The 15964-nt window shown below is 59.9% G+C and overlaps 1 protein-coding gene across 3 annotated transcripts in view; it reads left to right on the plus strand.

The window, feature by feature from the left end:
* Positions 1-14428, plus strand: part of PKNOX1 (PBX/knotted 1 homeobox 1) — a 42097-nt gene extending 27669 nt beyond the window's left edge. For 2 of the 3 annotated variants that reach the window (XM_040986667.1, XM_040986669.1), the window contains 3 exons: positions 2896-3024; positions 6710-6786; positions 10457-11223. In XM_040986667.1, the coding sequence (XP_040842601.1) occupies positions 2896-3024; positions 6710-6786; positions 10457-10925 (675 nt within the window). In that variant the 3' untranslated portion in view covers positions 10926-11223. Of the gene's footprint in view, positions 1-2895; positions 3025-6709; positions 6787-10456; positions 11224-12032 lie in introns of those variants that run through there. The other variant, XM_040986668.1, reaches the window with a different exon arrangement.
* Positions 14429-15964: the final 1536 nt, after the last annotated feature.

The raw sequence follows: 15964 nt of genomic DNA on the forward strand, positions 1-15964 counted from the left end.
GCTGAAGCCAGAGGCGGGGACTCTGTTCACATATGCCATGGGCCAGGCCGACCTCAGAGGCGGGGACTCTGTCCACATATGCCATGGGCCAGGCTGAAGCCAGAGGTGGGGACTCTGTCCACATATGCCATGGGCCAGGCCGACCTCAGAGGCGAGGACTCTGTCCACATATGCCACGGGCCAGGCTGAAGCCAGAGGCGGGGACTCTGTCCACATATGCCATGGGCCAGGCTGAAGCCAGAGGCGGGGACTCTGTCCACATATGCCATGGGCCAGGCCGACCTCAGAGGCGGGGACTCTGTCCACATATGCCATGGGCCAGGCTGAAGCCAGAGGCCTCAGGAGCTCAGGCCCTCATCCACTGCCTTTCCTGGTGCATTGGCAAGAAGCTGGGTTGGAGGTGGGGTAGATGAGACTCAAGCCAGCATTCCCATAATGGGTCCCAGTGTTGCCAGTCGAGGACAGCCCAAAGCCTGCACGTGCGTGGGAGACCCGGAAGAGGCTCTAGGCTCCTGGCTTTGGACCGGCTCAGTTCCAGCCATTGCAGCCACTTGGGGAGTGAGTCAACAGATAGAGGATCTTCCTCTCGGTCTCTCCTCCTCTCTGTATATCTGCCTTTCCAATAAAAATAATTTTTTTTAAGTGAGGTTTGTTTGTCCTGTTGTTTAACAGGATTTCCCGTAAAGTATCCTGCATTGTGCTTTGCCTAGAGGGGATGTGGTTCGCATCGCTGGGCAGCCTCCTCGTGTGAGCGTGTGCCTGCCCTGCTGTCCCCGCGCGGTGCCCGTGTGGCCCGCCCTGCTGTCCCCACGCGGTGCCCGTGTGGCCGCCCTGCTGTCCCCACGCGGTGCCCGTATGGCCCGCCATCCATTCGCACCTGTCATTTGGGCCATAGCTCTCTGCTGCCTGGGGTGCCTCTCCTCGGTCCTGGTGGCGCTGTGCCCTCAGGACTGCTGCCACAAGGCCTGTGGGCTCACTGTGGGCACGTACTCACATCTTAGGCCTGGGCTGAGCACCTGGCCAGCCAGACTGGATTGGGCTTCCAGCCCCTCGGGAGGCGGGTTCGGCCCAGGGCCCTGGGAGCAGGGTGTTTTTTGCTGGAGGTGGACATGCGCTTCCTGCGGCTCTGCTCGTCTTCTGAATGGAGCGAGGCTCTTGCCAGTTCACGTAATTACTGTAATTTCTGCATGTTTTTACCCCCTTTTAAAGAGGCTTTATTTGTTTGGAAGAATGATAGGGAGAGAGAATCTTGCACTTGCTGAGTCCCTCCCCGAAGGCTGCACTGGCCGAGCCCGCGCCAGTTGACTGCAGGAGCCAGGAACCCCATCCAGGCCTGCCCGTGGTTAGCAGGGATCCAAGGACTTGGTCACTTCCTGCTGCCTTGCCAGGGGCTGGCCAGGGAGGAGCTGACTCTCCCTCCACCCTCTGCCTTCCAGACGGGTGCCGTTGTGGCGACGGCTGGCTGGGGTTGCCTTTGCTTTCCCTCCTCTGCCACTTACACTTCACTCCCTCGCCTCTCTGGCTCGTGTGCTCTAGAATGTGGGGACACTGGGAGGGTCTCCGGCCTTCCCAGCCCATGTCCACTGTCCCCCCGGGCCCAGGGTCCAGGAGCACCAGCTGCCTCTGTGCTCGTTGCGCCAGGGCAGCAGGCACCTGTTCCGCATGGACAGACTTTCCTTCCCCCTTGGCTAGTCTGAACACCAGCTGCCATGGAGTCCACACCTTCAGGTCTGCTCTAAGGTGGTGGCTGGGAGTTTGGGGCCTCGCTGCTTCCAGGAACTTGGGCCCAGTTCCCTGTGCTTTGGGACCTGTCCTCAGGTTATCTGGAGCTGGGGTTCCTGGCTGGCCCTCTCGCCAGCCTGGTCCTTGTGCCGTGCCTCTCAGGTCTGTAGGAGCCCTCAAGGACTCAGCCACAGACCCAAGCTGCCCATGCTGACGTCACCGTCTCAGGGCTGCAGGTGGGGCTGCGGGGGTACAGGCTACCCAGCCCGGCAGCCCTGAGCTTGGAGCATTTACTGCACCTGCTCTTTGCATAAGGTAGCTTTAGGAGCTGCTGGCCTTGGTCTTTAATCATAGAAATAGCTATTCCCTTAGTAGCAATTGTAAGTGTGAAGGAATTGTAAGTACATTAGTGACCCTAATTGTGTGTGGTTATGAGGCTCAGTTGCTGTCTGCAGTTTAGATGTTTGCAGATACTTTTAAGGTTTGTTAGTTTATCTGAAAGGCAGAGTGACAGGGAGGGACAGAGAAAGATCTTCCTCCTGCTGGTCCGTTCCCCGCATGACCGCAGCACCCGGGGTTGCTGTCTCCATCCAGGCCTTGCACGTGGGTCTCCTGCTCCTCAGGTGCACGAGTGGGGAGCGGGAAGGTGCAGCTGGACTTGGACCGGTGCCCACGTCAGATGGTGATGGCTTTCCCTGCCTCGCCGCAGAGCAGCACCAGCTCCCCTCCCCTCCACATTTTTTTTTGTTTTGGCTGCCTTTGCTTTTAAAATTGGATTGAGAGAATGTAACTTACCCGTTTCCCTCTGTGGTCTGGGGTGCCCCCAAGGGACTGTGCGCTGGGGCCACGGGCTTTGTCCTGGCCCTGGGGCCTCCCGCTCTTCAGCTGCTGCATCTTCTCCAGCTGGTGGCACTTGCAGCCTTCCTGTCTGTCTCTGCTTGCGTGAAAGCTTGTAGGCTGAAAGAGGGAGTACCGCTTTCTTCCTGCAAGAAGTGCTGGCGGCGAGGTGGTGCCATGGGCAGCACAAGGCACCAGCGTGCCAGTAGAAGGGCAAGAGAGGGTGACCCCTTCCGGCTGAGTCATCCTGGGCTCCTGAGTGTCTGCCGTGGGGCATCTGAGGCGGCAGTCGGGTGCCCCATCTCCGGCACTGACACTGCTTCCTGTCTGTGACAGCTCCAGCTGCAGTTAAATCAGGACCTGAGCATCTTGCATCAAGACGATGGCTCCTCCAAGAACAAGCGGGGTGTCCTGCCCAAACATGCCACCAACGTCATGCGCTCCTGGCTTTTCCAGCACATCGGGGTAAGACCCCAGGGTGCTGCTCCCCGCCGAGGGATGGGACCAGGCTGGGCTGCCTGGGCCAAGCCACAGAGTCATCTCTTAGCCTAAGTATCTGCAGTGGGCTGAGCAGGGCACGGAGGGAGGGCAGCCAGATGTGCAGGTGTGGAAATTGACCAAGAAATTGACCCCCTTCCCCGGGCATCCGACTCCCACAGGCAGGAGGGGCTGCAGAGGGCACTCCCCTGGCCAGCTACAGGGCTCGTCATGCCCCCATGCATGGGGGAGCTCAGTTCCTGGTGTCTGCCCCACTGTGAGGGGTCTCGGGCCAGGTTCTCTGTGATGCTCGACGGGACGGCACAGTAAGGGGGAAGTGGGGATGCTGTGAGTGTCCTTGTGGGCTTGTCCAGCCCATGTCCATGGCCAGCACCCATGCTGCTGTTTCCTGGCAGGAGCAGCCCCTTCTCAGCTGCAGGACAGTGGAGTCAGGACTGCTGTGCCCCATCCCCAGCAGGTCTTGCAGAGCAGCCTCTGCCCTGTGATCAGGGCCAAGGGGCCCGGGGAGGACACAGTGGGAGCCCTCGGGCCGCTGCTGCAGCCTTTGGCGGACACATCAGGGTGGGCCTTGGTGCTCTGGGGACCCGGCAGGAGGGCCTGGAGTCCTGGGTGCTGCTGGGTCTCCTGGCGCAGAGGCCCAGATCAGCCCTCTTCCCAGCTGTGTCGCTGCCCTGTGGCTGGGACCCTGGCCCCTAGAGCTGCCTGAGCTCACCCCGTCCCTTCTCAGCACTTCCAGGTCCTGCCGGCCCAGCTGAGACCTGCACCTGCCCAGTGCTGGTGTGGCCTCTCCCACCTCTAACTGGGGGCTCCTGAGCCCAGTGCCCTATCTTGGTTAGCTCGATCCCTGCAGGGGTGAAGGATCCGCTGTCATCCAGTGCCTGCTCTCTGCCCTGACTACCACTGGGCTCTTGATTGAGGCCAGGAGTGAGGTACCACCCAGTCCTGGGGTGGCAAAAGGCCTTGAAGGGTTCTAAAATAGATTGTGTATTACTAGATAGAAATCATTCCCCGTGGGTGCTTAGTTTATTTGGAAGGCAGAATTAGAGAAAGAGTCTTTTTTCACTTCTGCAAATGGTTACAGCGGCCCAAACCCAGCTAGGCTGAAGTTAGGAGCCTGGAACACCATCCAGGCCTCGCACAAGGGTGTCGGGGCCCGAACGCTTGGCTCAGCCTGTGCTGTTTTCCTAGGCATGTTAGCAGGGAGCCGGTTGGGGAGCGGAGCGGCCAGGTCATAAACCAGCACCCACTTGGCCTGCCCGGTGGCAGTGTGGGCAGCAGCTCGTTACTGCGCTTCACAGCGAGCCCTTGAACTCTATATTTTTGAAGTGTTTTCAGTCATGTATAAAACGGCAATTGGAACAAATGCTGCTGTCTGCTGCCCCAGTCCAGTGCTTCCCCGGCAGCACAGGTGAATCCAACAGAGGCTCAATCCTGTGAAAGCTCAGGGCCTCCTGCAGTGCCTCACTTCCACATGCCCGTCCCCTCACACCCCGTCACCTCACACACCCATCACTTCCTCGCACCCGTCACCTCACACGCCCGTCACCTCACACGCCATCACCTCACACACCCATCACTTCCACGCACCCGTCACCTCACACGCCCGTCACCTCACACACCCATCACTTCACACGCCCATCAGCTCCACATGCCTGTCAGCTCCACACGCCCATTACCTCACACGCCCGTCACCTCACACGCCCGTCACCTCACACGCCATCACCTCACACCCCGTCACCTTACACGCCATCATCACCTCACACCCCGTCACCTCACACCCCATCACCTCACACGCCCATCAGCTCCACACGCCTGTCACCTCACACGCCATCACTTCACACCCCATCACCTCACACGCCTATCACTTCCATTCACCTGTCACCTCACACCCCGTCACCTCACACGCCCGTCAGCTCCACACGCCCGTCACCTCACACGCCCGTCAGCTCCACACGCCCGTCACCTCACACACCCATCAGCTGTGTCTAGCAGGACTCATGAATGCCTCAGTCTCCTTGCTGGTAGACAAAGGCTCTGGAAGGGGCAGCTTGCAAACGCTCTGCCTGTGCTGCGCCCCACGAGGTGCTGGTTCCTGTCTAGCTCCTGTTTGTGGCCTGGGAAGGCAGTGGAAGATGGCTCAAGTGTTTGGGTCCCTGCACCCCTGTGGGAAACGCAGAGGAAGCTGCTGGCTCCTGGCTTCAGCCCAGCGCAGCTCTGTTGTTTTGAATGGGGAGTAAGCCAATAGATGGCTTTCTCTCTGTCTCTTGTCTCTCCTTCCTTCTGTAAATCTACTTTTCCATTAAAAATAAATGAACGTTAAAAACCAGGAAAACTGAAAGCATTGGCTAAGTCTGTCTCCAAGGGCTCAGAGTCGCTGGGAGTGTGCAGGGGTGCGGCCGTTGCCGGAGTCCAGCTCCAGCTGAGTTCGGAACTCGCGAAGGGTGCGTGGATGAGGCGCAAAGAGGAAAGAAAGAGACGGACCACTAGGACTTTGTGATCATAATGGACCACGCACAAAAGCTGTCCGCTTTATTTATACAAAATCAGTCAAATTCTGGCTCAGACTTTTTACCAAGTGGGTGTTTCTAAGGATAATTCTGCCATTAGTTTTACCTAAAAACAATAGAAGCTCCTGCTAACATTACCTAGAATTTCCTGCTACGATTCTTACCCTACAACTCAATCTTGTACCACAAAGAAAAGGGGAGTCTAAAGAATGAGGAAAGAATGAAGGCCTAAATACAGGCCCTTTGATTAGCATAGGTTCAATGGGGACAGCCAAGACAGTAGGAATGATAAAGGGCCCTTTTTGCAAGATATTGACCTCCAAGCTCAGGCTGAGCAAAAGGTTAACCTCGCAGTAGCAAATGCCAGGATGGATTAGAGTTCTTCTGTAGGGTGGTCCGGTGTCCATGCAAAAGAAGGTGGAGCTGCATTCAGGTGGTTGTAGAGACATCCGCTGGGCGGGCCCTGCCAAACAGCGGGCAGTTCCTTGCGGCCCTGCCTGCAATGGAACACTCTTCACCCCCTCATGTCCCCCACATCTACTGCACGGACCCCAACAGACCGTGGACTGTGCAGGGGCCCGGGGCCCTGCTCCTCCACTGTGGGTACACGCGGAGCTGGTCTACAGCACTTGTAGCAGCCCTGGCACAGCCCCACCTGCACTGTGCCATACCACAGTTCCCACCATCAGGGACACCCTCCCCGGGCAGCGGGCCAGCTGCAGCACACTCCGCCAGGGTGGCCTGGCGGGGCAGCGGCCAGGCTGCAGTATGGGGTGGCCTGGCGGGGCAGCGGCCAGGCTGCAGTACGGGGTGGCCTGGGGGGCAGCGGCCCAGCTGCAGCACACACGGGGTGGCCTGGCGGGGCAGCGGCCAGGCTGCAGTATGGGGTGGCCTGGGGGGGGCAGCGGCCCAGCTGCAGCACACACGGGGTGGCCTGGGGGCAGCGGCCCAGCTGCAGTACGGGCGGCCTCCGGGGCCAGGAGGAGTGCTTGCTCTTCACTCGTGGCCGCCCACACCCAGTTGGGCTTTGGAGGAGAACGCTGTGGAGCCTCTGCAGGGTTTGGGTTTTGTTTTTTGCCGGTAATTATTTTGTGCTTCTCTCTGTAACGTGCAGTCAGCCCTGACAGCCCTCCTTTGTGTTTTAGCATCCCTACCCAACGGAGGATGAGAAGAAGCAGATCGCCGCTCAGACCAGTCTGACACTGCTCCAGGTCAACAACTGGTAAGACGCGCCCCTCCCCAACTGTGGCCTTGCCAGCACTGCTCGGGCTCCCTGGGCTGCTGAGCGGTCTGGCCCGTGGAGGGAGTCGCGGCCAGGAGCCTGGCAACGCTCTGCCACCCAGTGCTGGGCTAGTGCCCTCCGCCTGAATGTCAGTGGCCAGCCACTCCCTCACACCCACATCCCACTCACCCACTGACTGGCCAGAAGTGGCTCCCTCCTGTGCTACTGCCCCATTCTCATTTACAGCGATGTGCATCGGTGGGCAGGCAGGCTGGCAGGCTGGCCCCTGGTGGACCCCTCGCCCCTGGCTGCTGATCCTGCGCTGTGACAGGCTGGGATGTGGCGCAGGAGAGAAGGGAGTGGGTGTGGAGGCGGGGGCTGCTCCGGGGTATCAGGGAGCAGCTGCCTCCAGCTGGGGCCTCACACCCCGGGGACCCTGGCCAGGTGTCCTCTGAGCAGCCCTCGGTTCGGGGCCCAGTTCCGTTCCGCAGGAGTTCACTCAGCGTGTTCTAATTCACTTGTGTTGGGATGCAGGAAGCAGCTTCAGTTATACACTCACAGACACTGCGCCCGAGGATGGAGTTATTGACATCCTGATAAAAATGATCCAAATCTCCTGGTGATGTGATTGTTACCTGAGAGCTTTGATGTCTGTGATTTCACAGTTGAGTGATTTTTTGCGTGGGTAGCTAATAGTAGGCCATGCTACGTGAATTATTTACTAGTAACTATTTTAAACAGCATACTGAAGTGTGTCAGGGTGTCAGGGTGTCAGGGACATTGTGGCGTTGGTGGCCAAGTATGCCTGCTTAGTGATTTTCCTGTGGTCCCGGCTTGAGGAGGCTCTTGCTGTGGCTGGCCGGGGAGGGCTGAGAGGCCCGGCCTGCAGGCGCCCAGGGGCTGAGAGAGGCAGGCCTGCAGGTGCCCACAGGCTGAGAGAGGCAGGCCTGCAGGTGCCCAGGGGCTGAGAGAGGCAGGCCTGCAGGTGCCCACAGGCTGAGAGAGGCAGGCCTGCAGGCGCCCAGGGGCTGAGAGAGGCAGGCCTGGAGGCGCCCACAGGCTGAGAGAGGCAGGCCTGCAGGTGCCCAGGGGCTGAGAGAGGCAGGCCTGCAGGTGCCCACAGGCTGAGAGAGGCAGGCCTGCAGGTGCCCAGGGGCTGAGAGAGGCAGGCCTGCAGGTGCCCAGGGCTGAGAGAGGCAGGCCTGCAGGTGCCCAGGGGCTGAGAGAGGCAGGCCTGCAGGTGCCCAGGGGCTGAGAGAGGCAGGCCTGCAGGCGCCCAGGGGCTGAGAGAGGCAGGCCTGCAGGTGCCCACAGGCTGAGAGAGGCAGGCCTGCAGGTGCCCACAGGCTGAGAGAGGCAGGCCTGCAGGTGCCCACAGGCTGAGAGAGGCAGGCCTGCAGGCGCCCAGGGGCTGAGAGAGGCAGGCCTGGAGGCGCCCAGGGCTGAGAGAGGCAGGCCTGCAGGCGCCCACAGGCTGAGAGAGGCAGGCCTGCAGGTGCCCACAGGCTGAGAGGCAGGCCTGCAGGTGCCCACAGGCTGAGAGGCAGGCCTGGAGGCGCCCAGGGCTGAGAGAGGCAGGCCTGCAGGCGCCCACAGGCTGAGAGAGGCAGGCCTGCAGGTGCCCACGGGCTGAGAGAGGCAGGCCTGCAGGCGCCCACAGGCTGAGAGAGGCAGGCCTGCAGGTGCCCACAGGCTGAGAGAGGCAGGCCTGCAGGCGCCCAGGGCTGAGAGAGGCAGGCCTGCAGGTGCCCACAGGCTGAGAGGCAGGCCTACAGGCGCCCAAGGGCTGAGAGAGGCAGGCCTGGAGGTTCGATATTGCCACCACATGCTCTGCCTCTCTTCCTGCTTTGTATACAGGGCAGCCTTATCTTACTAGAAGGTCTACCTCAACTTTCAGTTTTTGTAAAAGATCAGTTTATTTGAAGGAGTTACAAAGAAAGATCTTTTATGTATTAGTTCCTGCAGCAGCCAGGACTGAGCCAGCCGGAGCCTGGAGCGGGGAGCTGCATCGGGATCGCCCACAGGTGACCTGACGCCCCTGCCCTGCTTGGCCCAGGCAGCCAGGACACAGACCAGCGCCTGTGTTGGAGCCATCGGAGGCAGCAGCATGACCTGCCACACCACAATGCCAGCCCCTACTTTTAAAGTTTAACGTTAGTGATATATTCCCTTCTTAAATTCCAAAATATTTTACTTTTTGTGTCTATTTTGACTTTCTGTGGTATTTCATCCTAGGATCACAAAGCTGCCTCTTGCAGCAAAGCTGAGGGTGCTGTCGGTAGCGTGTGCCTTTTCTGGCGTGCCAGGGACTTCCCGGGTCCTCTCCTCCTGTGCGCTCTCATCTCAGAACCTGCGGGCAAGAGCAGTGATGAGGGCATTAAGTGAGAGCAGGTGGGCCCAGCGCCATGGATCCATGGCTAAATCCTCACTAGCAAGTTTTGACATTCCATATGGGCACCAGCTCGTGTCCCAACTGCTCCACTTCCTGGGAAAGCAGTGGAGGACGGCCCAAAGCCTTGGGACCCTGCACCCTTGTGGGAGACCCGAAAGAGGCCCCTGGCTCCTGCCTTCAGATCAGCTCAGCTCCAGCTACTTGGGGAGTAAACCAGAGGATAGAGGATGTTTCTTTGTGTCTCTCCTTTTCTACATAAGTCTGATAAGCCTTTCCAATTAAAATAATAAATATCTTTTTAAAAATTAAAAAAATTTAAAAAAAAGAGTATGTAACAGCACAAGGAACAGACAAGAATATAGAATGTCGGGGGTTCTTTCCGTGACTCGTGGGCACAGCCCCTCAGCTGCCCAGAGGTCATGCATCACCAGGTGGCACTGTGCCATGGGCCCAGAGGCCTGGCACCTTGGCTCTCACTGCTACTGAGCCAGGCCCAGGGGCCCAGCTGAGCACAGGGTCCTGGCCGGTGCCGGGTGGGCTCTGACGGGAGCCAGGCTTCTGTGGGGTGGTGGCTACCTCTCCTCCGGGGCCACGTGTCCCATAGCAAGGAGCCTGTGCTGGGCGTGTATCTCTCAGTGCTGCTGAAGGGAAGCCCGTGCCTGGGAGGACTGGGGTCCCCTTGTACACGCTGCCCCCTGCTCACCCGCCCACTCTCAGCACCTCTTGTTGGAAGGCAGCAGCTGGTGGCTGAAGAGAGTGGTCTGTCATCTGGTGGGAAACCCTATATGACTGCCAAGCCAGCCTGCGTGCCAGCACTCACGTCCGTGCTCACAGCCCAGGGGCTGGCCATCAGCCCGCACAACAGGTGCAAGCCCAGGAGATGCTGGTGGCCAGGACAGGGGGAGGGTGTCGGGGTGGGGACGGCTCAGCGACCCTGGCTCAGCTGACTCAGGGACCCGGCTCAGCCGTCTGAGTGCATGGTCTGGGGCAGGAGGCTGTCCCTGCTGTCCACCTGGAGGAGCCCCAGGACCAGAGCTGGCAGTCACGGCGCATGGCAGCCCGCCTTGACCCATACACAGGCAGCTTCTCAGTCTTGGCCTGGTGGAGTCTTGCTGCTTCGGGTTGACCTGCTCTACAGCAAGGGGCATCAGGGTCCCTGCAGCACGTGTCTGCTGCTGCAGTTCTAGAAGGCACCTGGAGGGGACGCTCTCTCAGCCCACCCAGCATTTCTGGACCTGTGGCTCCCCTCTGACCCAGTGTACCCCACCTGCCCCACAGGTTCATCAACGCCAGAAGGCGGATCCTCCAGCCCATGCTGGACTCCAGTTGCTCAGAGACCCCCAAGGCCAAGAAGAAAACTGCCCAGAACAGGCCGGTGCAGAGGTTCTGGCCTGACTCCATCGCGTCAGGGGCCGCACAGCCTCCGCCGAGCGAGCTCGCCATGCCCGAAGGTAGGAGGGCTAGGCCACACACAGCGGCGGGTGGGTGGCTGGCCTCGACTGTGAGCTCAAGCAGCCTGGGGCATCTGGATGCACCAAGGGGCTGTCGGACTGCCCTCCTGCTCGGTGCTGGACATCCCTGCTTTTCCCCGGCGATGGCTGTTTCTGGAAGGTGGGCACGAGTCTGCCGTCTGGCCAGCCTGCGGGGCTTGGGACCCAGGTGTGCCCTGGGCTGCCTCAGGCATCTTGGCCTTCCCAGCTTGCTGGGTGGTGCACAGCAGTGCTGCGTCAGCTGGCCATGCTTTTAAGCACAGGCCTGAACCTGCAGTGGCTGTGGGAGGTGGGGGGAGCCCGGGACACTGCGGGCCCTGACCTTCTGCTGGGACATGCAGCTGCTGGCACCGCTGGCTGCCGCAGGGACACTCGCTGTGGCGATGCATGTCCTGCGTTAGTGTGGGCTGTGGGTCACACTGCCAGTCTCCGTTTAGCTTCCTGTGAGCTGTGGTCATGTCCCCAAGGACTGCTGTGTCCTCCTTGCTCAGCCTTTGACCTGGGGTGACCTCATGCTCAAGTTTCAGATTGATCTGTTTTATTTGGAAGGTAGAGTTATGGAGAGAGAAGCATCTGGTTCATTCTCCATGTAGCCACAGGTGGGCCAGGCAGAAACCAACAGGCAGGAGCGTCCTCAGGGTCCCCAAGCACTTGGACTGTCCTCCCCTGCCTTTCCAAGCACATTAGTAGGGAGCTGGGTTGGAAGCGGGTCACCATGGGCAGAGGCCTAACATGCTGTGCCACAACACTGGCCCCTCGTGTTTCTTTCGCCTTTTAATCTGAACGTTAGTTAGGTGTTCCCTTTTCTGTCTTCCTCTCGGAGAAGGTGCCAGCTGGGAGTTGAATGACAGACACGCATGGCCAGTGGAAGGCACATCTTACCTCCGTCCTGGCTTCTCCACATCCCTCATTCTGCCTCCCACATGTACCCCAGTACCCCTTAGTCTGATGTGACCCCGGAACCCGGGAGTCCATCTCCCCGATCAGTCTGCCCCAGCATGCCACAACCCCCCCGCCACATCTGCCACACTTGCTGGTCTGTCTTGTAGGCTCCTTGGTTGGGCCAGCTCAGCAGTCCCCAGGCCACACCTCCCATCTGGGTCTGGGGGTACTGTCGGGTGACCTGCGGCCTCAGTGTTAGCCTGTGGGGTGGGGACAGGCACACCCCCCAGTGCGTGGTTCCCGCCTCCCTCTGCCTCTCCTCCTCCTCCTCATCCCCTCACCCGCTCACTCTTGGCGTGTGTTTATCTGGGTTCTCGATCGGCCCGGGCAGAGCCAGGCTCTGGTCTCCGGGGAGGACAAACACGGGTCCCTGGAGCGGAGGCGGCGCCCTGACTGAGGCCGTGCCCGGTGCTGTGCCGCAGGAGCCGTTGTGACCATTACCACGCCTGTGAACATGAACGTGGACAGCCTGCAGTCACTTTCTTCTGACGGGGCCACCCTCGCCGTGCAGCAGGTGCTGATGGCGGGGCAGAGCGAGGACGAGTCAGTGGACAGCGCCGAGGAGGACGGGGGCGCGCTGGCCGCAGGCCACCTCGGAGGGCTGGTGCTTGACAACAGCGGCCCCCTGCCCTAGACGGGCTGCTCCAGGACTTCCGGTTTGCACAGCAAACACCTTACAGTTTATTTCTAATGTTTTATATGTAGCTATAGAAGAGTGCACTTTTGTATTTCCTAGTGAGCCCAGGGAGCGCACAGCCCGTGCAGCAGCTTCCTCGGGGTGTGCGTGTGGGTTTTTAAAGTGGTCCCTGGCACGAACGTACCGAGTGGCCCCCGACCGAGTCGTCCCCGACCTGATTAGGAAACAGTGCTGCTGCTTTGCCTAAGGTGGTGCGGCCTGAGCTCTGGGCTGCGGCTTGCTGCAGGCCCCGCAGGCTGGGGCAGGTGGCCCCCGTTCTGCTCGAAGCTTCTGCAGCCGGCATTGCCCGTGTGAGGCGATGGCAACACCAGCACAGACTGCCTGGTGCCCCGGTGCGTGGCTAGCAGCTCCACCAAGCTGGGGTGCCCTCGCCTCCAGGGAGCCTGTTTGGTTTGCTATATATATAAAAAAGAAACTCCTATTTTTACCTTGCTGGAATTATTGGATAAAAAGCTATTTTTATAAATTCATTATGAATTGGATTATGACTATATTGAGGATGAAATTTCTAGAGATGACCCCGTCCATGCTCCCTCTTCCTGTTGGAGCGTGGGGACTCAGCAGCCCGCGGAGCGCCGCCCTCAGACGGCCACCCTGGGCCCGGCCGGCAGCTCGCGTGGTCGGCGCCGTGGGCTCTGCAGGCTCGCTGTGTGTGCCGTGCAGGCGGCGTCCCAGGCCGGGCCCCGGGTGAGCGAGGGGGACAGCCGCCGGGGCTGCGCTGCAAGCTCTCCTCGGAGCTGGCCCTGGCCTGTGTGGCCCGACCACTTACGGTTCCTTCACCACATTAACTGTATTGTTCTAGAACTTTTTTTTAGTCACCGTATGTTATGCATAAGATGTTTGTTGTAAACTAGTGTGACACGCTTCTCCCCATTGGTTCAGAGCCAGGGTGGCAGTGGCAGCAGGCCACAGGCTGTCTCGGGGGCACACCAGGGTGGCGGGGGCCGGCGTGCACCCCCAGCCCTGGGCTTCTCACCTTGCGAAGCCTCCATCGCCTTGCCGCCCCCGCCGCCCTGGACCACTGAGGCTGGAGACCATCGAGGGACGAAGACAAGCCCCAGGAATAGCTTCGGTTGTGTGTCATCCCCGTGGGCTGCCCCGTGTGGGGCGGTCAGGAGGCGAGCTGGTCCTGTGCTGCGACTCAGCGTGGGGCCACCTGCAGAGCCAGGTGTGCGCTGTGGGTGAGTGACTGTTTCAGCTGGTGTAGATCTGCTTTTTGCTGGAACTTTTTCCTCGAAGAAGTAAGTGCTGATTTAAGTCAGTCGGTTGAAGAGCAGAACGTTTCCTGATTGACTTAGAAGTCAGTGAGAAGCGCAGAGCCGTCCAGCAGCTCCGGAGGTCAACCCAGGGCAGGTGGCGACAGCACCTCCTGTCAGGGCAAGCCGCCTTTCTCCGCAGCCATTGGATTCCTTATTTATGAGTAGGTTTTAACATTTTAAGTCAGGTCTAGACAAAACTAAAAGATGACTTAAGCTGTATTCCTCCCATTTTACTTCCATTTGCTGGCACTTCTCATCCCTCCCCCTCCTGCCTGGGCCGCTGTCCTGTCCGTGTTGACCCGAGATGCCAGCACCTGCACAGGGGCCGCTCCCCGGCTGAGCCCGGCTCTCCTGGGCACACGTGCTGACTTCTGGCAGGATGAAGCAGGTTTGGAAAGCCAGAGCTGAGGGATCGGCCTGGGTTTCCTGTGCCCCTCTCCCCTCCCATGGGCACCAGAGCTGCTCTGGTTGCGGTGGTCGCTGGTGACAGCTCCTGCCACCTGCCCCTGCTGTGTCCCCGCTCTGTTCTTCCTTACAAAGGGCCCCTGTGGGTGTGTCTTGAGGCCTGGATCGGTGCGTGGCAGCCAAGCAGGTGGACAGGTGGACCCTGGCAGCGGCTGACTCTGCCCCCGTGGTCCAGTTCGACATAGTCAGATGTGTAGATGTGCTTACCCAGAATGCTGGGTAACTCCTTACAAGCCAGCATGCTGGGGCATTGCATGTGGCCAGCGGAGGGCCCCATCACGCCCAGGAGCAGCCACGGAGCACCGCTGGGGGCATGGCCAGCGCTAGGCCCTCTGACGGAGATGTAAGACAGCGATCTCCCACTGACGGCCTCACATTTGGTGTTTGAAACTGACAATCTTTAAAATGTGAATACTGTAACAATATGTTTCTTGGATTGTTGTCTTTAAAAGGATTTTTGCGAAGCAATTGATTTATCAAATCAGAAACATTAAAAAACGTAAACATGCCCCATGTGTGTCTGATTGCTGCATGGTGTGTGTCACCATGAAGCCTGCCTGCTGTGTGGCTGTAAGAGGTGGCCTCGCCTGGGACCTTCAGCTCAACTCACATCCCCACGAGTGGGCCCTGGGTAGGCAGGCAGGGCCCCGTGCTGGAGGCCTGGCGTGGGGATCTGCACTCACAGGCATGGGGCTGCGGAGTGCTCGGGGAAGCAGGTCTGGGGCTGTGTGGCAGGGAGCACTGCTGAGGGAGAACGTGACAGGTGAGGGGTGATTCTGAGGGACTTCACCAACCAGGCTGCTGCCCGTGTGTGTTACGGAGACCCCAGTTCTCGACACCACGGCTTCTTCCATCAGAGCGAGAGGCCTAGCTGGACGGGCCAGGGCTGCAGGAAGGGGCGGCTGCACGGGCTGCTGCTGGGAAGCCTTGGGATGGGGCTGACCTAATGGGAGGAGGCCTGAGCAGCCACAGTGTGGGAGCTGGGCTCTGCCACTCTGGGGAGGAGAGGGAGGGAGTCAGGTCAGGCAGAGGGGGTAGCAGGGGTGTGTAGCTGCAGCCAGGGAGCACAGGGGATGGACCCAGCTGGCAGGCAGTGGTCAGAGCTGTGGCCCTGTGTGTAGGGGCAGTGAGTATCTATGCCCAGTTGGGAGGAATACAGGGACCTGGCACGGGCATCTGGAGAGTGCCAGGCAGTGCCAAATGAAGTGAGTGTGTCGCGGAAGGTCAATACTGTCATGCTGGGCTCCACAAGCTCCCCTGCGGCCCCGGGCATGGTGGAGGCCCCAGGGAGAGCCCTGTGGGCCCCTTGGTGGCAGGGACTTCTGGGGAAGGTGCCACACCAGGCAGCCCTGCTCTGGGTCTATGGTGGCTTTGTCCCCAGCATGGAGGTGGTTTCTTTGATAGGATGCTGGCTGCCTTGTAGAATGCTAGGGCCACCAGAGTGAAACGGGCCCTGCCATGGCAGACTGGGGTGTGTCTGGCTTCAGCCTCCTCCAGCAGTGGCCCCCGAGGGTCCCTGCCTCTGGGTGACTGGATGAGCCACCTTCCTCCTTGCCTGAGGTCAGGGCCTCAGATGCCCTCCGCATGCTGATGGTCACAGGTAGGAGACCTTGAACCAGGACTGTGTGAGGCAAGGGGCAGCGGGAACATGCCAGACCCTCCCAGCCCATGGAGGCTGAGGACACACTTTTGGGAAGGCCCGCAGGGTGCCAGCCCGCAAGGGCGCTGAGGCCCGCATGGTCAAGAAACCTGGCTGGGTTGTAGGAATGTATGCGATGAGAGGGGTCCCATCTCAGGGCTATGAGCTGAACAGAAATGGGAGTGGAGCCAAGGAATCCTCTGCGGTCCGGGTACCGAGTGGAGTCAGGTTCAAGGCCTCTGCCTGCTGGTCCTGGTCCTGGGTGGTGAGCAGTCTCCAGGGGCAGCGAGGATC

This window comes from Ochotona curzoniae, unplaced genomic scaffold (genome assembly GCF_017591425.1).
Source record: "Ochotona curzoniae isolate NIBS_2020 unplaced genomic scaffold, NIBS_Ocur_1.0 contig_4516, whole genome shotgun sequence".
In the NCBI taxonomy this organism is placed as follows: Eukaryota; Metazoa; Chordata; class Mammalia; order Lagomorpha; family Ochotonidae; genus Ochotona; species Ochotona curzoniae.